This window comes from Aethina tumida, chromosome 5, assembly GCF_024364675.1.
Source record: "Aethina tumida isolate Nest 87 chromosome 5, icAetTumi1.1, whole genome shotgun sequence".
Taxonomy (NCBI): domain Eukaryota; kingdom Metazoa; phylum Arthropoda; class Insecta; order Coleoptera; family Nitidulidae; genus Aethina; species Aethina tumida.
The window spans coordinates 17,679,870-17,704,108 of record NC_065439.1 but is presented as its reverse complement, the minus strand read 5'-3'; the positions used below and the strand labels follow the sequence as shown (position 1 = coordinate 17,704,108).

Here is a 24,239-nt window from a genome sequence, read left to right as displayed (position 1 = left end):
AAAATTAAATATTATTTAACCTAAAATAATACCGAGAATCTTTTGGCAAGGAGTAACAGCGTTGAAAATACGCTGACGTCCTCGGAAAATAGTGAAAGATATTTTCTGCAATATTGTTTACAATTAATCAAAAGTGAAGCGTCACGTAAAAATAATTACGAACGACTTAAAAATAATAAATTTACGTGTCCGTAACGCGAAACAGATAATTTGAACAGTACGACCCAATCTTTTCGTAAATCCTTAATTAAAATGCACACTGATGTTTCTTTCAGCGGAAACTAACAGCACAAATACTAATAATATGTTAATGACAAATAGAGAATCGAGTCGAACATGAACCCGTGCCAAACGACTAATTGGATTTGTTCATCGTTCGTAATTGGATAGATTTCTAACGATTATAAAACATTATTTGAAATTAATTTTTATTGTCGGTTTTACCCAAACGAGCCTCTAAACTAAATTAAATTGGACCGTTTATAGAGCAATTTTATAGTTTGCATGTTATCAGTGTGTTAATGCTAAAAATGAGATAACAAGGATGTTTATTGCTTGCAATTATAATTTGCCGCAACTAGTAAAATACATACAAAACACTAATTATACTATTAACGTAATTAATTAAATAAGCAGCTTGTTGAACTGATCGATTAATTGAGAGCTAAGATTTAGTTGTGCACATGAGCAATAATCGACAGGAAATAAAACTAAGAATGGACCTACATTCATTCTTAAATCTCTTTATTTCGCCATATGGTCGTACCTTTTTAGTTTTTGTTCTACAGCTTCATTCAAATTAATTTGGAGATGATTTTCTTGGTTTCTGATAAGTGGGTCAACTTTTTACTGCTTCAGAAGCTTTGTCTACGTAACTGATTGAATATCTAGAATCTGAGGTTGTTAATAACAGGGATTTTAGGAAATAGCTCCAAACAACGTGCCATAAAGACAAAATCTAGAAGAAACTTTCAATTACACAAGTCATTAATACTGATGCATTGTTATTTAAACAGTCTTATCTAATTAACATATTTGTTAATGGGATAATGAGTATTGAAGAGGAGGCTAATCACCATTTATTAATCCCATTCATCTCGATGTAGAAATGGAGATGTGGGAAAATGGCGAGAGTGGAAAAAAGTGGCATTTTAACCCATTCAATTATGCACTTTGATACATTTTACGATTGGGACTCCATGTGTCTTGATCTATTTATAAGACGTTATATATAGGCAAACTTGAAAAGGTGTTTACTTCTATATTTACACAAGCTGTATATTTCTCATCTAGCTCTTTAGACCGTACAAATTCCGCCACTTAACGCAGTGTTAATGAGTTTAATTTACTATCAGTGTTTGTTTATTTTGCCAGTCTACACTTTTTGCAATGTGTATTTTCTTTAATTAGAGGATGCAGCGGGTAATTATGTATTAGTTTTTAACATTTTACACCGGCGGACATTTGATTAGCTAGTTTAAAAAGGAAAAACGCAAATTTCCTTCGGCTCGGCAAATTGACAATTTGGTCGGACGAATTTTACAATTTATTCGTAATCTGTTTCAATTAATCTCAATTTGAATGTCGGCTTTCATTTCTGTATTTCCACGTTTAATCTTACTCCTTTGTGTTTTATCACTGTCTTGAACGTTCAATGCGTACCTGGAAGTCTATTTTATCGCTATCGGTTAATAAAGCGTTCCCAATTTGTCACGAAAGTTATCGCAACCACTAATTAAATCTCTCATATTTCATGCTCGTCTATCAGCCTATCGAGACACACGATATGTACAGACTCTCGGTTATCGATAAAACTTTCCATAACCCGCACAAACATGTGTTTAGCTTAAATTTAACTAACCCTCATAATTTCGACCCCACTATTAATTCAATATAACTTACTGACTGAACTATCTGTTGGGACCTATCGCATTACACACACTCACACACACACGGTGTGTGTAAATAAATCATGAGTCACCAAAAACCCTAGGTTGGGCTAGGTTTTTCGACCAAAAATTATCTGATTTTGTTTATTGTTTCGGGCCGGCGATTTGTATCAGTTAGGTGTTAATGTCACTAGCACATTTGCTGGTTCCACATTGAATGATGTTGGGGGAATAATTAATTCGTTTTGCTTTAGGTAAGAGAACAGTGATGTGAACTTAGTAAGAAGGTGGAAGTTATTATGTTGATATCCTTATTTCCTGTATTTTGCCTCAGATATCTTATTATTAAAATTAATTTCCTCTTTTTGTTATTTTGACACGAGCCTTAGTACTTCTTTTATATTAATTCTTGTCCCTTTCTAGATTATCTGTGTTTGAATTTAAATTTAAAAGAGTTTCTTGATGTTCTCTTGATTTACTTTAGTATTTTTCATTCACCCATTTGCTTCTTCAAATGCTAGTTCAGTTATTGAACATTCTGACACTAATGACTGTTTTGAATTCCATATTATCATCATAATCTTGAACACACTGGAATGCTCTTTTTGGTTCGACAACCTTTTTCATTATCATCAAATTCTTTCAATTTTCTGTTTGTTACAAAATCTTCTCACTGTCCATAGAAAATTTAATCAAAATTTTTCTTTTCTTCGATTTATCAATAAAAAATACATTATTTCAAAAATAAAAAATAATACATATTTAAAAACAGTACAGATTTATTTTAGAGAAATTAATATTTCTACCATCAATACTGACATTAATCGAAACAGTAAAAGAAAAAAACATTTAAATTATAAAAAGTGTAAATAAGGACAGGACACAAAAATTTATTTATTCCTTTTGTTATTTTTGGCTTTGAGTCTTAGTACTTCTTTTATAGTGATTTTTGTCCCTTCCAAGATTATCTACGTTTGAATTTAAATCCAAAATACTTCCTTGATGTTCTTGAGTGATGTTCTCTTGATTTACTTTAGTCTTTTTCATAAAACCACTTGCAAACGCTAGTTCAATAGTATTGAACATTCTGTCAATGTCGACTGTTCTGAATTCCATTTTGTCATCAAAATCTTGAACATACAAGTCATTCATAACGTTACATTTACCTTGCGATTCCTCTGAGTAATTTGGAGCGCCCTTTTTGGTCCGAGGACCTCCATCATCATCACCATGTAAATCCAATTTTCTTTTGGTTTGTTCCGAATGTGGTTTTACATTGGTTTTGTCTTGTAAAGCATTTATATTGTAAGATATTCTATTTTCCAAAAGGCTTCTTAAAATTCCACCCTCATTTGGTCGTTTATATTTCTTGCCGGAATTCTTCCTCTTCTCAATCACGTAAATCTCAGGATTTCTCCCTTCGTGTCTCTTTAAACATTCCCTAATACTATTAATATCTTCTTCACATTCAACAATTTCTTGTATATCAATATATTTATCGATAAATGAATACCACGATTCCCTGTGGGAGCGTACAGGCAACGCATGGTTTAAAGTTGCTCCCGCCAAAGACAAACAAGCACAAGCTAATACAGAAGCCCTGAATCTCACAGAGACCGAACTAACACACACAATATCTGAGTATATACAAATGGTCAGCCTAGCCACAGCTTTTGGAATGTCCTTAAGACACAAACATGCCAAACGTATGTAACTACAAACGTCATTGATGTACAAATCGAAATTAAAAGTTTGCAACGTAACATCTTCATTGAAAATCAACTCTTGAACATACAAGTCATTCATATCGTTACGTATAAATAAATCAAGAGCACCAAAAACAGTAGATTGGAGTAGGTTTTTCAATAAAAAATTATCATTTATTTAGGTCGTTGCCACATTCGCTGGTTCCACATTGAACAATGTTAGGGAATAATTAATTCGTTTTGTTTTAGGTAAGAGAACAGAGACGTGAACTTAGTAAGTAGGTGGAAGTTATTATGCTAATCAAATATCCTTAATATTTATTTTGGGGTCGCCCTAAATATCTTACTTCGGTCGTAGTCGACATTTTCAAACACCCTTGGCATTTCTCTCGAGACCACAAGAATAAATTGGAAATGCAAGGAGGAGAAGCTCGAGAGGATTTTAGCCAAGGTGAATTATCCGTCTCTATATTTTGTGTACAAAAAAAATAAGCACGGTCTTGTACGAATTTATAACTGGTTTGTAAAATTAGTCACTGTGCTTTGGCGTTTTGTGCGTCTGGATCAATTCCAATCGCATTCCTGCTGATTGTATTTTATCCCCACATCATAAATAGTTTTAAAACGTGTGCGAACATAGCTGACGTATAATAAGAGGCATTAAACATTTTACGACTCTTTCAATACAACTATAGGATCGTTTTAATGAATCTGACCATTGTCCGATACAATGTCACCGAATTGTAATAAAAATAGTTGGAAACTAATCAATTACAATACCTGAACGTTATACTAATTAGAATTTCAATCCAAATCGACCCACTATAGCTCGAACAACCACCTGTTCTTTCATCATTAATTTTCGTTAAATTTTTGATCCGTTTTTACTTTGAGGTGTGCCTCTAGTTATTTTAAACTCCAAACAAACGAATCGCAAAAATTCATTCCCCTTTTTTTCCTGTGTAACCTGAGCTTTTCGCACAGACTCATTAAATCCCTTAATTAATTCGGTTTTTAGAAAACTGTTTAATGAAGCTCGTATTATTGTGTGATCAATTTTCGCATCAAGTGGTCAATTAACACTGTACTTTTGTTCGATAATTTTGAAGCCGGTCGGATTTAACGCACAGCTTCAGTACAATTCGATTTCGACGACAAAAAGCTGCTGATTGCACACACGTCGAATAATCACTTAATTAATGCACCGTAAAATTTAAAATTTCTATTCGACGTAGTGGCGCAAACTTTCCAATCCGGGAATTATTAATTTTTCAATGATTCGAAGCTTTAGCAGTTCGTAACTTTAATCCCATTCAGGCAGGAAATGATAGCTGGGAAAATGGAATTATGCCCCTGTGAAAAAACGGAGTTTTATTGGATTGCTACGCCGTTTTGTTCCAATGCAGATAGCCAAACAATTATGTCGGGTTTTTTTTGTCTGTCTTACGATCCAACGCATCTTCATCACAATTTAGATAATGACATACTTGGCGAAAATAAAGTCACACAAGGTTAGTTTATTTATACGCAATAAACAGCCATCGTGATATATTTGTGGGTGTTTTTAGGTCTGGCTAATTTTAAAATTTAGGTTGCAATTTTTTATGTTTACATATAAGTTTGTCAATTGAGTTACAAATAATTATGTCGGATAATTACTTTGTAGTGTTGAGTGTTGTTGGAAGGAAAATCGAAGTCAATTTAGTTTGTGATAGTGTCTAAAGTGCTGCACTGCACTAGAGTATTGACCTATTTCGTTGTTTGAACACATGCATTTTGCTATTTGATATGCAATCAAACATACTATTGTCGTTACATATTTAATGAACGCAACAACTGTACTGTGCAATCTCGTATTACAATCAAAAGCTGACCCACTCAGCACAGAAAATTTAAATTAAAATTTTATTCTTTTCTTCGATAATTCAATAGAACTTTAAAAATTAAAAAGGGATAATTTCATAAAAAAAGTAAAAAAGAAGACATAAACAAACAAAATAAAGAAAAGCTTTCATATTATAAAAAAGTGTAAATAAAAAACTGTCTTATAGTGTAGGTTAGGTTTCAAATTCAAATTCAAAAAAAAAACAAAAAATATTTCCTTTGTTACTTTTGGTACAAGTCTTTGTACTTTTTTATATCAAGATTATCTACGTTTGAATTTAAATCTAAAACACTTTCTTGATGTTTTTGAGTGATGATGTCTTGATTTACTTTAGTCTTTTTTCTAAAGCCACCTGCTTCTTCAAACACTAGTTCAATATTATTGAACATATCGTTAAATTTACCCTGTGACCTTTAAATGAGCTCGGGGCACACTTTTTGTTTCTACTACCCCTATCATTATCACCATGACCTTTCAAATTTCTTTTAATCTGTTCTGAAGTTTTATTCTTCTCTTCGAAATTCAATAAAACTTCAAAAATTAAAAAAAAAAATACAATTTTATTTCAAATAAAACAGTAAAAAAATAATACATATATAAAAACGAAACAGCCTTATTTTATAGGAACTAACGTTTCAATCATCAATACTGACAACATTTGAAACAGTAAAATAATAAAAAAAAAAAACATTTATATTATAAAAAGTGTAAATAAAAACAGTCTTATAGTGTAGGAACTTCAAAAAAAAATTATTTCCTTTTGTGACTTTTGGCACGAGTCTTTGTACTTTTTTTATAATGACTTTTATCCCTTTCAAGATTATCTACGTTTGAATTTAAATCCAAAACACTTCCTTGATGTTCTTGATTGATGTTCTCTTGATTTACTTTAGTCTTTTTCATAAAACCACTTGCTTCTTCAAACGCTAGTTCGATATTATTGAACATTCTGTCAATGTCGACAGTTCTGAATTCCATATTGTCATCAAAATCTTGAACATACAAGTCATTCATAACGTTACATTTATCCTGCGATACCTCTGAGTAATTTGGAGCGCCCTTTTTGGTCCGAGGACCTCCATCATCATCACCATTTAAATCCAATTTTCTTTTGGTTTGTTTCGAAGGTGGTTTTACATTGGTTTTGTCTTGTAAAGCATTTCTATTGTAAGATATTCTATTTTCCAAAAGGCTTCTTAAAATTCCACCCTCATTTGGTCGTTTATATTTCTTGCCGGAATTCTTCCTCTTCTCAATCACGTAAATCTCAGGATTTCTCCCTTCGTGTCTCTTTAAACATTCCCTAATACTATTAATATCTTCTTCACATTCAACAATTTCTTGTATATCAATATATTTATCGATAAATGAATACCACGATACCCTGTGGGAGCGTACAGGCAACGCATGGTTTAAAGTTGCTCCCGCCAAAGACAAACAAGCACAAGCTAATACAGAAGCCCTGAATCTCACAGAGACCGAACTAACACACACAATATCTGAGTATATACTAATGGCCAGCCTAGCCACAGCTTTTGGAATACCTTTAAGACACAAACAAGCCAAACGTATGTAACTACAAACGTCATTAATGTGCAAATCGAAATTAAAAGTTTGTAACATAACATCTTCATTGAAAATCAACTGTGCAACCTGAGAATTAAACTCCCTACCGTCTATCGGAACCCTCCGAGATCTGAAGCTGTTACTCGTATATACCAGAGTTCTTGCTGAACGGGTACATTCTAAACATTTCGTGGCCACAAACAGGGCAGTTACCGCGATCTCATCCCATGGGAAAACTGTCATGGGATGCATCATATAAAAGCGATGCATATAAGTTACGGCACTTGATATGCAAAACGCGCTCAAATTTAGATGTATGCATATCTGCCGGATCAGTTGCGATGCCTTATTTCTTTGACGGCTTTCTTCCTTACTCGAGAGGCCACATCTCATTGACGGGGTGTTTTGGAAGTCCTCTACGGAGAAGATCCATCTGTTTTGGTCTGGGACGTAATCTGGGATAAATTTGTCTGGAAAGAAACAACATATTGTTGGGGTGTGTGGGTTTGATGAAATATATTTACCACCGTGCCAAACGATATTGTCCCTGAAGAGTGACTCCATGGTTCAGGCACGCTCCACTGTTGTATCTGAAACAAAATGCCAAACCAATAATCATTTTGTTTATGTAGTCATTAATTTTGAATAGTTGGACTTATAACAATTCAATAATTTTTCTTGTTCTTGTAAGAACTTTATTGTATAATAAGAATACATTGTATATTTTTAAAATAAAACAGCTAAATTTTCATCACAGCTTATGTCCATCTTGCCCTTCTTCGTCCATTCTCTTTCTTCATTATTATCTGTTTTATCAGAATATTTTGTTATTATGTCCAAAAGTCCGAAAAATATTGTTGATGGATTTGTTCTGTCTGGGCAAAAGAATTCTTATCTATTTGAGGTACTTCCAAATTGGTCAGTATTTGATTCTGATCTAAAGCCATCAGTACAGTATCGATCGTTTCTTGCGATGAATCATTAATGTTATCAGCTTGTTTGATTGGTATATTTGCCAGAGTTGCACCTTCTTGTACTTCATTTAATTCATTTGGAATTGAATTACGATAATTTCTCATCGCCAACAAGGGAGAAGGCACTTCTGTTATGACATCTGCTTGGAGGAGAAGTTGATATATAGGTTGCAAGTTGTTTGGAATTGAAGGTTCTTCTAGTAAACAAGTAGTGGTCATTTGTTCCACATGATTCTCTTGGTCAATCGGTGAGGTTGCCGCAAATTTTAATACCTTATACTTGACATAACCTCGCCGTTTTCCAAAATCTTTATAGTTGTGAAGTATATGTTTATATTCTTCCGTTCTTTTTTCTAACTCCTCAGTCGTCATGTTGGCTTCCAGAAGTGTGTACCATGGAAGACCGTTGGCTAGATTTGGTGGTTGATAATTCAGCCAGTAACAAGCCAAATTAATGCATATACAAGCAATAAACGAAGGCCCGTACAGCAAACACATCTTGGTTACTTCAATGCAAGAAGTGGCCAAATAATAAGAAGCCGCCGCCACATATTTAGGCATCCTCATCGTGCAGCAGACCCTGATGATATGCATATGGGGATGCTCGATCCACAGATTGAAACCCAACGTCTGCAACATCACATTCTCCGTCAATGTCGCCCGTGTGCACTGCTCGACAAACTGTTCATCACCCGGCATCAGGTTGGGGACGCGTCGCACGTGGTTCAAGACCTGGAGAACGGAATGGGCCCTTCTCGCTTGGTCTTCGGTCTTCGTGGCCAGCAGAACGGCGGCGGCCGCGACGTCGTGCCAACAGAAAAGGTTCATCGGATGGAGCATGTAGAAGCGGTGCATGTAAACCATTGCGGTGGCGATCGTCAGGGTACTGAGTTTCAAATGCTCCTTCGTGTCATGGATTACGGCGGCGGTTATGCGTCGGATGAACGCCTCTTTTTCCTCGTCGTAACCGCATATGTGGGTGGGCGTGTTTCTGATCTGTGACTTGCTAAAAAGCCACCGCACGTTGCCCATCTTTTTTTAAACTGTAGATGTAAATTACATTAAAAATTCAATCGAATAAATCCACAGTAAAATTGGTTAAAAATGCACATGAAAATTATATATAATAAAAATTATAAAGCTTATTATAAATAAAGTGGGGACATTTTCTTGAAACTATATTTTGATTGTTATATTTCGATAAAACGAAAACAATTCAGTCTTGATTCTAATTATAATAAAGCAACATTTTGAATAAATACTCCTTAATAGGTCGTATAAGTAAAATTTGAAATGTTTTCGTTAAATAACTTCTTGGACGTTGGTTACGTTACCAGAAATGTGTTAGGCAACCTTTGTTTTACCTTGGAACTGGTTAATTATAAACACCAAGCTCATGGCACAATTTTTAAAATATTGTAATTAAATTTATACACTAATGAGGATAATTATAATTAATTTAAGGGTGGAAAATACATACGAAAAACTCTCATTTTAAATTTTTAATTGGTATAATACTTTTAAACAAAATTGTTAAAAATTAAAGCAAATATCTTGGCCCAGAAGTTAAAAAATGGCGGATGCGCCAGTTTATCACGTTTAAAATTGAAGATTCGTCTGTAATTTTTGTAATAATTATAGTAATACAAAATTATAGTCACATAACACAAAAATAGTGTTAGAATCTTTTAAGATTTATCAAAAAATATGAATTTTAAAGTTTTTGTGTCAAAAAAAATATTATTTTCTATAAATAATATTTCTAAACCTAATAAGAAAGTTTTGGTATTATTTTCAGAAGTATTTGCATGAAAATTTAATTAATAAGAAAACTGAATAAAAACCATCTATTATCTAATTTTGGAACAGATTATTATGAACCATCGAATTAAAAAAAAAATATTAGCAAATTGACTGATTGATTATCTATATTATATTATTTTATTTCTTTAATTATTTAAGTTTATAATATTGTTTTTGTTAAATTTTTAGAATAATATATTTTATTTGTGGAGACTGATAATTAATAATAGACCCAATTTCTCTTATTTTTTGAATCTCATTTTATTATATAATTGTATCTGAAGAAGAAATAAATCCTCAAGTGAACTTTTAATGCATTTTTTAACACTGTCTAATCTTTTTATTTTATTTAATTTTGTGGCATTTAAATTAATTAATAAAAAATGAATATCTTTTACGACCTAATTTTGGTAAAGTTTGTTGTAAAGAACCGGATAAACTTGTGGTTTAACAAGATTATTCATAAGTTGACCAATTATTTCTATAATCATTGATTGAATTCAATAATAATAACAAAGTTCTGATAATATTTTTAGAAATATTTGCATGATAATATGATCTCATAAATTACTTTTACCATTTAAATTTATTTTATTACTTAAAACAAAGAGTAATAAGTTTTAACAGATGGATTTGTATTTTATATTTAATTTTATAGATTTTGCTTATAAAATATAAACGTTTAATTACTTAACAAGGTTACCTGAACCTTGAAAACATTTAATTTAGGTTAAATTAATATCCGTTCGTCACTATTCTAATATTGTCTATGTTTAGATTAATTCCCGGCGGATTGTGAGTAATCTTAGTCTGTCGTGATTCATTGAGTGCAATAATTTTAATTTGAATCCCATCTGCATATGTTTAAAACACTGATCACTTTTGAATAAATGTAAATAATCATGCAAATCGTATTCCCTTTGGAGACTTTCCTTTGCAAATTTAATTCTGCTTAATTTAACTTTATATTGTTATATTGGTATTTTAATCAAGTTTTATGAAAAATTTCCCTTGGTATTATATAGAGAATACACCCACGACATCAGATAAGTAATTAAGTAGCCAATTAAAATTGTCATTTTTGAGTTACAAATCGAAATCCTCTTATTTATGGCCTAATACGATTAAAATGTGTTCAAAGAGAATTGCAAGGTACTTTCGCAACGTTGCATGCACTAAAAAGGTCACCAATCAGGAAAGCGTATACGCCTTCGTATTGTCTGATTTGCATTTTTGCCTAATCACCATCCATTCTTGTTGTACAGAAAATAATCCTTAATGTTATATAATGGACAGACTTTCAAATGGTATCGATGTTTGTTTAAATTTTGCATATCTGTTATGATTTCTTCGCCGTTTGTTTTACGGTTTCACGCGGAATTGAGCAATTTTGTTGGATAAGCACACGCGCATTTTTAAGCAATTAACTTTAATTAAACACGTCGCTTTAATATCTGACAATTACACAATTAAGTGTAATTAAAATGCAATTAAACCGCTTTCCTTAATTTGACAAAAATTGCCAACTATTTGCGACAAAAACTTGGCCCTTGTCCAAAACCGAATGGCATGTGAGCAAACAAAGGTTTTACGGTGCCTTCTTCGATTGTTATTAACGATAATATGCAGACTGGCAATTTCAGTATTTGTTAAACAAACCGTAAAAACATGTAAAACAGGCGCCCGAGCCACGCGAAACCACTTGCACCGTAATCAATTATTAAATTAGCCTTAAAACACATGCTCGAACGATAAACAGATCAAATTATGACCGACGTGTGTAATTTTATTAGTGCGAAAGATCTGGCGGCCGAGAATGAAATGGTTTCGAGAATTCGAAACGGACGATTAAGTGAAGTTACGTTTTCCCGGAAGTTCTCGAGGCCGTAGAACTTTGGCACAGGTTATTAATTAGGATCGGACGTAAATTGTTTTCTTGTCGATATTTTTCGGTTGAATTTATTGCGACCGGTTAGTTCATCGGTTGCTGGGTATTTTGGTGTGGGTGGAACATTGAAATGTGTGGCTCGGGTGAAACAAGCACGTACTTCGAATTTATTAAACGTACACTGCGGCAGTGGCGAATGAAATTAATTAAATGCAAATACAAAATTTTATTAATATAAATGTAAATAAATAAATAAAATTTCTATAATATACCCGTACTAAATTAGTATAATGCAGTTCAGTTTTCATTTGAATTTTATTGTATTTAAAGGATTCTTTCATTCATTTCAAAGTCATTAGTAAGAAGGCATGCAAGTTCTAGTCACTAAGTGAGTTTGGGAGAGGTCGAATTATTTGCTTAAAGTGAGCAGGACTTTCGTTTGTGGAAATTGCCTATCGAATGAACCAAAGTCTGGAATTCTCGGAAAGTGTGGTCTGAAGAAGGGCGTAAACGACGTATGAGAAGTCCAGACAGATCATCTTTAGTTTTAAAAAAATTCTACTGATCCATATATATTGGTTTTCATAAAAACTCAACACTCAGAAATTGTTGAACAACTGTAATCGAATTTGTACAGATAGATATACAAACGATTACAACGGTAACAATCAATACTGCAGTGGAGTTTTTTTACCCAATATATATGATTTTGTTAAGTTGTTCTGTGTTAGATGTTGCATTTTTATTAAAGCCACGATATATTCAAAATTATTGTATGAACTTTTAATCCCCTGTTATCCTTTTCCTATGTCACCGAGTATATATTCTTAACCCGAAAATTATGATAACCAAGAACAGGCGGATACGTTTCTAATGTACACTAATTAATTTTGAGTGGCTCTTAGAATATGCGTCTTGGTAGGATGGAAACGGGATATATGGGTAAACACGGGGTTGCGTACCGAAGACAGGTGGCATAATTGGCCACATCCGTCGTCGTGATCCCCTATTCCAAATTGAGTTCTCGAAATTTAATTTGGTAGGTAATGTTGCACAGCCACAACACTAATCGAACACGTATCAGATCCAACAGTAAGCCCGGTTTAAATTAATTGCGAGATTTGGGCAAAAGTGTGACTGTTTTCTAACGGCGAAATTAATTGAAAAACCATCTGTAATCTAATTTTGACGTGGTTTATTGGGAACAATTCGATAAACTTGCACTTTATTAACAAGTTGATTTATTATACTAATTATTTAAGTTTACAACATTGTTTTTGATGAATTTTTGGAATAATGATTTTTTATTAGTTATCGGTAATGGGTCGTTGAAATTAGTTAATAAAAAAATAACAATATTTTTTACTAAAGAGTTTTGATAAAATATGTCATGCAACAAGTTAAGTAACAACTTGACTGATTGATTCATTGATTATCCATATTATATCACTTTTTAGTTATTTATAATATATTGTTTTTGAAGAGTTTGACAATTTGTAATAAAAAAAGACAATTACGACTATTTTAAGATATTAATCATGTAATTTTATTGACTTGACTGATTGATATTTGTTTATAATATTGTGTGTTAAATTTTTAGACTAATAGCTTATTTTTGATTGGAGAGATTGATAATTTGTATTATAAAAAGTAAAATTTCACAATTTATGACAGTTTAGACATGTTAAAATTAATATTATCTAATTTTCTGGTTGTTTATTATGAACAGTTCAATAAACTTGTAGTTTAACAAGTTAATTAACAAGATGACTGATTCTATCATCATTAACTTGTTAAACCACAAATTTATTGAACTGTTTACAATAAACTATAATATTATTTTTTTAATATTTATGTTTATAATATTATTTTGTTTTATTTTTAGAATAACAGATTATTTTTTTATTGAAGAAACCAATAATTTGTATTACAAAAGTAAAATTTCAAAATTGATGACTGTTTTGACATGTTGAAATTAATTAATGAAAAAACTAATCGAAAAATCACCTATTATTTAATTTTCTGATAGTTTATTGTGAATAGTGCAATAAACTTGTAGTTTAACAAGTTAATAAACATATTGACTGATTTCATCATAGATTATCTATCAAATTAATTAACAAGTTTTACTTTTTTAACAAATTATTAGTGTCTTCAATAAAAAAATAATCTGTTATTCTAAAAATAAAACAAAATAATATTATAAACATTAATATTAAAAAAAAATAATAATAATATAGTTTATTGTGGACAGTCCAATAAACTAGTAATTTAACAAATTAATTAAAAAATTTATATTATTTTATTCATCTAATTATTAATGTTTATAATATTGTTGAATTTGAAAATTTTAGTATATATTTTTTTAATGAGGAGACTGATAATTTGTAATAAAAAACGTGAAATTCAAAAAAAATAACTGTTTTGGAATGGTGAAATTAATTATTTAAATAATAATAAAAAAATTACTATCTAATCTAATTTTGTGATAGAAAAAATAAATAAATAATATAAATGAATGATTTTTTTTTTTTTTTTTGATATTCGATATTAAATTTTTTTGAACACTCATGTTACGTCTGGCCTTAATTGCGTGTCTTAAATGTTTATGTTGGTTATTTCAAGGTTAAAAACACTTAAATATTTTGATAAATTTATAAAAATATCATAGATAAAACTGCCGTGTGAATAATAGAATAACATAATTAATAATATTAACATCCCATGATTTTTAAATACGTGAGAAGTGAATAATTTATAATAATAACGTTTAAATTGTTTCAACGTAGTGAATTTAATAAGCCAGGTATTTTGCAACGCTTTCTGAGTTAATACTAAAAATGAATCGATAATCCATCAAATTTACGGGGGGATTTAATAATGGTTTGGTGCGAAGGTCTGATACAATGAGATCCCGACTTCCTGTTGATCATTCCTTATGAATATATTATTGTTCTCGTTTAACGAGAAATTAGATAACGTTGATGCAAGGCCACGTCTCCGCAGCTTTCTATAAATTATGCACGTTCATTTACATAATGCGATACGAACCTGTCTTCTCTTGTAACTGTCATAAACAGATCATAGTTCCAGTTTAATGTCACCTCGGGTGAATAACGATTACGAAAACTCCGGGTGTATTCCGGGCACCAAAAATCCGAATCTGAATTTTAAAGCTATCGATTGCGACGCGTCGTCTGTGTTTTAACATTTTCAATTTCGTCCGTGCGGCGCTTTGAAGTTGATACACTGTTCCCTTTTCCCGATACAAAGGAAACGCATCGGTCCTTATTGGCTTCCATGTGTCCGTGCCTCAATTCTCGCGTTTCCACTGGATATTTTTAACCTTCGGCGTTATTATTATTACGGTCCCGTTTGTGGCCGTGTTAAATTCCACACATAAAAAAACAATACGAGACCATCAATTTCGCAACGCTTTCCCAAAGGCACAGCGGCCTTCGCCGTCCGGCAAAGGGAGTCGAAACGCGAGTAAAAGTTGATTAATAAATAAATTGCGTCGCGTGCAAATTTATGGCGACCGAATTCAGGTGAAGATCACAGACGCCCGTGCACATTTTCCCACGTTCTATTCGCACTTTCCGACGTCGTTGTCGCATTTTCTCGCCCCGATAAATTGGAGAACGAATGTTTATTTGGTCTTACGTAACGGGCGTGCTTTAAAGTGACGAGTCGGGAGTCGCGGGAGCGCCGACCTCTTTATGTAAATTGTTAACCGAAGAAATCCATAACCGTAAACGTTTGAATGATAAAGCCTTTGGTGGCGACGAAACGAAAGGGAACTAGGAAATAGACGGGAGAAACGACGTTTTCATAAAGTCTGGCGCATTTTCCGGTTATTTCCAATTATGGGCTCGATTGTGGTTGCTCCGGAGTTCGTACGTTTACAAAAGACGGATACGTAGCAACGTGAAGGATGCTTGTGGGCAATTTACGAATAATTTCGGAGCAGGAAACGACGCAGTGCGTTAGGCAACCGAAATAAATCTTGTCAATTATGAAAATGAACGGTGTCAAAACAATGCACGGCCTTGACGAAGGAAACCTTGATCTAGGACAAACAGGGGGCCGATTAAGTCAAGCCTCTACAACAACAAACAACCACCTGGAGGTGTTTTTAGTCTAGTAAAGTAGGGAAAATTAATAAATTATTTTTTGCACTTGTCACTTCTGAAGCTGAATGAAGGATACGATTAAAAAAGGATTATTCCATGAAAGTTTCGAGTGCTCTTAATAACGTTATCAAGTCTGGAAGTTCAATTGAGTTGGGTACAATGACTCGTCTGACGAATATCGCGTAAACTTGATATTTCAGCTAAATGCAAAATTAGCAAAAGGCCCTTAATTATCCCTTTTAAAAGCTGTTCAACTCCCTTGAAGAGGCGACACACTTCTGTCAGGGTGGTCTGATAAAAAGCAAATTGGACTAAGTTTTCTGAATATTACTGCTAAGCAAGTGATAGCAAAATATCCGTCAAACAAAATTTTGCGTATTTACCAGACTACTTACTTGCTAATTTACAACAAAATGGGAAGCTTTTGTGCAACTATTTTGAAATGGAGACCCTAATTGATGTATAAAAAAATCAAACTTTCCAAAAGTATAAGATATTAACATTTTTTTGGTAAATTTCGACATTCAAAATTACCGACTAAAATTATTGAATACTAATTGATTTTATATTTAAATTTAAGTTTACAGCAAAAAATACACAAATTAGCTAATTAATATTTATTATAATAATTTATCAACATAGAAAATATCAATAAAAATTCTATTATTATAATTATTTAATGGCAAATTTTATTTATTTGTTTATTAAAATGTAATATAAATATTAAAATTTGAATGAATAATTAAAATAACTATTTATTTTTATCGTATTTGATTATTGAAATAATTATATAAAAAACATTTTTAAGTTTAAAAAAAACGTAATTAATTAATTATTTTTAACTACTTTTGTTTCACATATAAAATATTTAATTTTATATTTAAATTTTATTTTATAAGTTTAAAGAAAAAGTAGACAAATTAACTATTTCATATATTAAACATTAATAATATATTTATGTTATTAGGAAATATTGAAAATGTCAATATAAATTCTAATTTTTATTTAATTGACAAATTTTATTTATGTATTGTTATGTAATTTAAATATGAATATAACTATTTGAATGAATATTTAAAAACTATTTATTTTTTTGTTTTTTTGGTAAATTTCGACATATAAAAATTATAGACTATAAAGTAAAAAGCTTGTAACTGATAAAATTATTGAATATTAAATGATTTTATATTTAAATTTAACTTTAAAGCACAGTACACAAATTAGTTAATTAATATTTATTATGATTTTTTATTAATATAGAATGAAATGAAAATTCTATTCTAATTATTTAATAGCAAATTTTAATTATTTGTTTATAAATATTAAAATAAATATTTGGATGAATAATTAAAATAACTATTTATTTTTATCTTATTTGATTATTGAAATATCTATATGAAAAACATTTTTAAATATTAAATAATCATAATTAATTATATTAATTCTTTTTAACTATTTTTGTTTCATATATAAAATATTTACTTAATTTTATATTTAATTTTTATATTTTATTTTATAAGTTTAAAGAAAAAGTATACAAATTAACTATTTGATATATTAAACATTAATAATATATTTATCTTATTAGGAAGTTGAAAATATTGAAAATGTCAATAAAAATTCTAATTATTATTTAATTGACAAGTTTTATTGTAATGTAATTTAAATATGAATATAACTATTTGAATGAATATTTAAAAACTATTTATTTTCATTTTATTTAACATAAAAAACTATATAAAACATTTTTTATTATTTAGAGACACAAGAAAAGAGGGCAATTCGTTAACAAAAGGATAAAAAATAATGTTTAAATGTGTTTAATTATTTTTGTTACATATATGAAATACTGACTTAATTTTATATTTAAAATTAAGTTTAAAGAAAAAGGTAGACAAAATAAACTTAAAATAACTATTTATTTTCATCTTATTTGACTGATAAAAAATAAAAAAAGGTTATTTTTTAATATTTATAGATAGAAGAACCCAAAGCAATTTATTAACAAAATATTAAATAAATATTTCATGTATGACACAAAAATAATTAATATCTTTTTTCAAATACGATTTTTTATTTAAAATTTGAAAAATTATAACATTAATTCTTTTTGTTTCTTATATAAAATATTTAATTGATTTTATATTTAAAGTCAGAGTAGATAAATTAACTAATTAATATTTAATATAATTATATATAAATGAAACATAAATAACATATTTAAATTATTAAGAAGTTGATAATATAGAAAATATCAATACAAATTCTAATTATTATTTAATTGACGTTTTATTTATTTATTATAATGTAATATAAATATGAAAACAACTATGTGAATGAATATTTAAAACCATTTATTGTCATTCCATTTGACTGTTAACAAATCTATCTATAAATTAACATTTTTTATAAATTAGGGCAGAATTATATGTGACAGGACAAAATAGGGAAAGCCCACATTGTACATAAAATAATGTTGAATAAATACAGGTTATTTACCGGTTAGATAAACAATGCTACTGGACTGGTCTTATGGACAGATGAATTGGATTCACCCATTAATATCCGTAACAAATCATACACGTGAATAAATAAAATTGTGTAACTTTTCCTAAAAAAATCAGTCGGTTTAATTTGGGTTGAAATTTTCAGCACGTGCGAGTAATTAAAAATAGTTGCGGATGCAAGTCAACATTTTTACTATTAATAATGTTGTTGGTGATTTATAACGTTGACGGCAATCCATTCATTCGTTATCTGTGACAGAAAAATATGGCACGGCATTGTATGGCGACTCTTTAGCGACAACAGTGCGTTATCGTGTACCATTAAAATCGCCATGAATTCGTATTGCGTTTACAACAACACGTTTTCAATCATTCCAGGATTTTTTTCCCTCGTTCGATATTGGTACACCCACGATTAGATAATGCAAATTCGAAGGCTGTACAACAGTTAGGAGTAACTGTAAATTTAATTTGCGATCATTTATTTTGGTTGTACCACGGTTTGTTGGTCCAATATAATGCAAATAGTGTATTAAATCAAACGAATCCAATTTAGACAAACATATAAAGTAAAAAACTGGTCCGCCAATCAACGAATGATTTATAATTGTCCGGGATCGTTGCCGGACATTTTAAAATTCTCCGATCCGTAATAAACGTAATAAAATACTCATTCTTCGTTAATTTTTCAAATGCGAGCCATTCGGATCAATTGGTGTCAAGGTATCGTGACTTATGCATGTTGAAATGCAATTGTCGTATTTGTCGTTCCAATAAAATATGTATTGGTTTAGCGATATTTAAAATCATTATTTTTTATATATATACTGATGTTTATTGACATATATGTACATTTATGATGATTTTGTAAATGAATTCATTTCCATATAAAATTACCTTCAAGTCCAGATTGTAAAACTGGTGAATGCTCTCTTATCTTACATTTACGCAAGGTAAAATATTTTTTACTAAACAATTAATATTTTATGCTTTTATACTAGTAATAAAATAAATATAAATAAACGTATTATTTAAATAAATATGAGTTGATTTATTTTAATTTATTTAATTAAACAGTAACAACAATAAGACAATTATATGTATATCAGACATTTTAAATTAACAATTTAAATTAAATTAAAAGGCTGCTTTAGACAAAAAAGATAAAACTAATTATAAATTTATTAACAATTCGTTTATACTAATAACAAATGAATTTAAAAATCAAGTATGTCAAGAATTTTTGGTTGAAATATTCTTAAAACAAAATATTAATGTATTTGAAACAAAACGTACAATAAAATATTTTTATTATGTGTTTTAGTTTCCTATAAAAACATTTAATTGATTTTTTATTAAAAATTGCGTTTAAACTAAAAAAACATACTATCAAAATAATATGGAAAACACAATAAATTTTAATTTAATAAGTAAATAAAATGGAATATTAAAAAATCACATTTCTTAAACCACATAAAAAAATTATGTAAAATATATTAAAAAAATTATTCTTAAAACAAAAAAAACAATAAAATATTCTTTTAAATAGTTTTGAAATATTTAAGTTATGTTGTACTAAAAAATGACTTTATAATTAAAAATAGACAAATTAACATGAAATGAAAATACTTCATTAATAAAATAATAAACCTATTAATTAAACGTTTTCGAAATAAAAATTTAATTAAAAATCTAATTGTCTGATTTAATTAAAATATTTGCTTTTTATAAAATTTTATATTTTTCCTTAAAAATTAACAAAATTTTAAATAATTGAGCTTGAAATAAAAAACAATGAACATACTTCTTAATTATTTTTAATAGAAAAAATAAATTAAATTAAAATACTCTCATTAGAATATCGACATTTGTATAACATGATATTTTTCCAAAAAAAAACAGATTTTTGAAAAATAATACTTAAATATATGAAACATATTTTAATAAAATAAAAAGTCTTAAGTATTTTCCTTTTAAAAAAATATGTATGTAAATAAATATTACAAAATTGAAACAAATATATATATATATATATATATATATATATATATATATTCAATATATATATATATATATATATATATATATATATTGAATTGATTTTATTTCATAAAATAATACCAATTAATAAAATATTAAAATTATATTCAACTTTAAAAATATAATAATGGAATAGCATATATTTCTTAAAGAACAAAGAAAAATTCTTACAAATAAACTTAATTTAATTTGAAAACACATTTGTATTTTTATAAAATTTAATATGTTTTCTTATAATCAAATTTTCAAAATCTATTGAGTTAAATAAAATATAAAAATACATATTATTCAATAATTATAAATAAATATGTTTATATAAAGAAATGGTATTTGTAAATAAAAAACATTAACCGGTATAATTTGGTTTAATTAGAATATTTACTTATCTATAATTTTTAATAATTTATAATTAAGAATACAAAATTATATTCAACTTTAAAAATATAATAACGAAATTGAATATCGTTCTTAAAGAAAATGTTTACTAAAATATTCTTATAAATTCTTGTTGGTATCACTTGATTTAATTAAAGTATTTCTATTTTTATAAAATATAAAATATTCTTTCTATTTCTTTTTTAATTAAATTAAATTAAAATGCTAAAAGATACCATTAATTAGAATATTTATTTATATATAAAATTTAAATTGAATTTCCTTCAAAGAACATGTTTTTGATTGTCATCTTTTAATATATAAAAAAGATAAAAATATTCTTATTAATTATGTTTATTTCCAGTACAAAAAACTGAATAGTCTTTATATTAATATATTGAGTTTATAAGTAAAAACTAAATGAATAACAAACAAATAAGTAATTACAAATTACATAAATTTACATAATTTCCGATAAATTTTTTGTGGTTCGTAGAATTTGTGACTGAGTCTGGATTTTTTCACAACAAGCTGAATAAAAATTTATAACTTCACCTTGTCGTTTTGCCAACAACAAATTCACGAAACGCATGTCATCGGTTATCAAATAAATTACCGAGATCGAGACGAAGAGTCTGGCGATGTAGGAAAATTTCTCTCCGAACTTTGAAACTAAATAAACAACGTCCTACTCCATGCAAAGATATTGATCGGTGTCGCAATTAACACGCTTTTAAATTTTAACATTTTTTCGTTAATCGATTTTTCAAACAGACGTAAATATTTTGTCAGTGCCACCGCAAACATCAAAGCAAAGTTCCGATGTAACAAATTGGTTTCTATTTTTAGTCGGTGATAAGAAAATTAACTAAAACGTAATCATTAAAAATTGCCATGAAATAATAATAATAAAACAAACATGTTTTGCGAATGTTTTACACATTTATTTTTCTTTAAACCCACGGTTTTGATCTCGTGGAGTAATAAACCAGTGTTTATATGCGGTCAGTCGATAACTTTTCCATAAAGCACGCTATAAAAACAACGATTGTTGGTGCACGCGTACATTTTCAATACAGATTAATCAAAACATATCAAAACATATTGAAATTGCAAGGGACGAATTCGACCTTGATTGAAGTCGGTCCGTCGAAAATAGAGGTTCAGCCTCGCAATACAAGCGGGGAATCTCGCGACGGGTTCTAGGAAATTTCAAAGATTTAATGGGATCATGTGATGGACTTTGGTACGGCGAAAATAAAATCGTTAGCGCACGTGCTGAAATTTTCGCAATGTAAACCGATATTTTCCGATTAATTATGTTGTAGAGAGTTGGTGCATAAATATTTTGACGTTGTGGGCTTTTAATTTCGCGATTTTAATGACAAATTTCGCGTTTCGGAAAAAGCAAAATAACAAACATGTTACTCATGTAATTCGAAATAAGGCAGATTCGAGTTTTACTCCGTTAGTCGGCAAAACTTGAGAAAATGATAAAATCTCGCCAATTTGTTGTTATTTTGAATTTTGGGCAATCTTGAAAAAATTATGGATATGAAGAAAATTATTGAAGGATTTTTAGAGAATATTTAACATTAGAAAAAAATGTTAAAATATTGCTTTTATAATTTTTGATTTTTATGCTTTCTTATTAGACTCTAATTTTAATACAAATGTTTTGTAACGCAATTAAAGAATAATAAAAAATAGAAAAAAATGTTAATTAGTTTTTTTTTAGTTTAAATTTGTTGAACAAAATTTTTATAAATTTCAAATATATTTTTAAAAATTTTTGATACATTATATACATACATATGGTACCTAGAAACTTAAGAATGTTAAAAAGATATTCATATTTTTTAATTGAAAATAGATTTTTTGTAATTTTCAGAATTAATTTTTCAATAATTTCTTTTTCAAAATATAATATATATTATATAATATTTAATAATTTTTACCATTTTTAATTTGGTATACTTCTTTATTTATTTATTTATTCGCTGGACAGCAAAATTCAAGAATCTGATTATATCTCACCAATTTATTTATTATGTGCATTTTTTTATGTATGTGCATTTTTGAAAACAGTTACAAATATGTAGTAAATAATTAGAATTTTAAGAGAATATTTAACATTAGAAAAAAAAAATCAAATATAAAACTTTAATTATACTCTTTTATTTATTTTTATAATTCCCTATTACACATTAGTTTTAATATTAATGTTTTGAAATGCAATTAACATAATAAATATAAAATAGAAAAAAAATATTAATGAAGGATTTTTTCAGTATAAATTTATTGGGGTTCAATTTTCAAGTTTTTTTTTTTTGAACAAAATCTTAAAATTTTTATCAATTTCAAATATATTTTTAAAATTTTTTGATATATTATACATATTTATGGTTCCTACAAACTTAAGAATGTTATATTAAATAAATATTCATATTTTTTAATTGTGAGTTTCAGGATTAATTTTTTAATAATTTCTTTTTGAAAATTTATATAATTAACACTTTTTACTACTTTTAATTTAGTATGCTTCTTTAATTAATTCGTTAGACTGCAAAACTCAGTAATCTTATTATATCTCACCAATTTATTTATTTTGAATTTGTACAATTTTGAAAATAATTTTGAAATGAGGAAAATTAATAAAGGATTTTTAGAGAAAATTTAAAATTTGAAACAAATTTTCAAATAAACTATTTTTATAATTTTTATATATATATATATATATATATATATATATATATATATATATATATATATTATAAAATAAATATTCATATTTTTTAATTGTAATTTTCAGGATTAATTTTTTAATAATTTCTTTTTGAAAATTTATATATTTAACACATTTTACTACTTTTAATTTGGTATGCTTCTTTATTTAAATCGTTAATCAGCAAAACTCAGAATCGGATTATATCTCTCCAATTTATTTATTTTGAATATGTACAATTTTGTATATGAAAAAAATTAATCAAGGATTTTTAGATAAAATTTAAAATTAGAAACATGCTTTCCTATTACACATTAATTTTAATATTAATGTTTTACAATTAACACAATAAATATAAAAATAAAAAATTAAAAAAAAATTAAATAAAGATTTTTTCAGTATAAATTTGTTGGGATTCAATTTTCACATGTATTTTTGAACAAAATTATGCATCTTAAAATTGTTATATAAAAAATTATTCATATTTTTTAATTAATAGCACAATTTTTTGTAAAATGAAAGTACGAGATAATAATAATAAATCTTTCATTGTTCTAAAAGTAAATAAATTATAGTAATTTTAAGTTTTTAGGAGATTGATTAATATTTCTTATCGATAATATCATTTATTTATTCTCATTGTTATAAATTTTAAAATGAAAAAGGTTTAACAATTTAAAGGTAGTTAATATTATTTTTTTATTTAATCATTTTCATTAAAAATTTGTAGTTTTCAAAATATTATTTT

At 28.2% G+C, this 24,239-nt stretch overlaps 2 protein-coding genes across 6 annotated transcripts in view; one reads left to right on the top strand and one right to left on the bottom strand.

Moving 5' to 3' along the window:
• The window catches only part of LOC109600839 (rho guanine nucleotide exchange factor 10), a 154,185-nt gene that overhangs the window by 101,593 nt on the left and 28,353 nt on the right, over positions 1–24,239 (top strand). The window lies entirely within an intron of this gene.
• Positions 6,026–24,239, bottom strand: part of LOC109600840 (cyclin-T2) — a 48,269-nt gene continuing 30,055 nt past the window's right edge. The window contains exons 3-4 of one of the 3 annotated variants that reach the window (XM_020017034.2): positions 7,571–7,636; positions 6,026–7,516 (exon numbers count right to left, since the gene is read on the bottom strand). In XM_020017034.2, coding sequence (XP_019872593.2) covers positions 6,231–7,516; positions 7,571–7,610 — 1,326 coding nt within the window. In that variant the 5' untranslated portion in view covers positions 7,611–7,636 and the 3' untranslated portion in view covers positions 6,026–6,230. Of the gene's footprint in view, positions 7,517–7,570; positions 7,637–7,702; positions 9,064–24,239 lie in introns of those variants that run through there. The other 2 variants (XM_020017035.2, XM_049968165.1) reach the window with 2 other exon arrangements.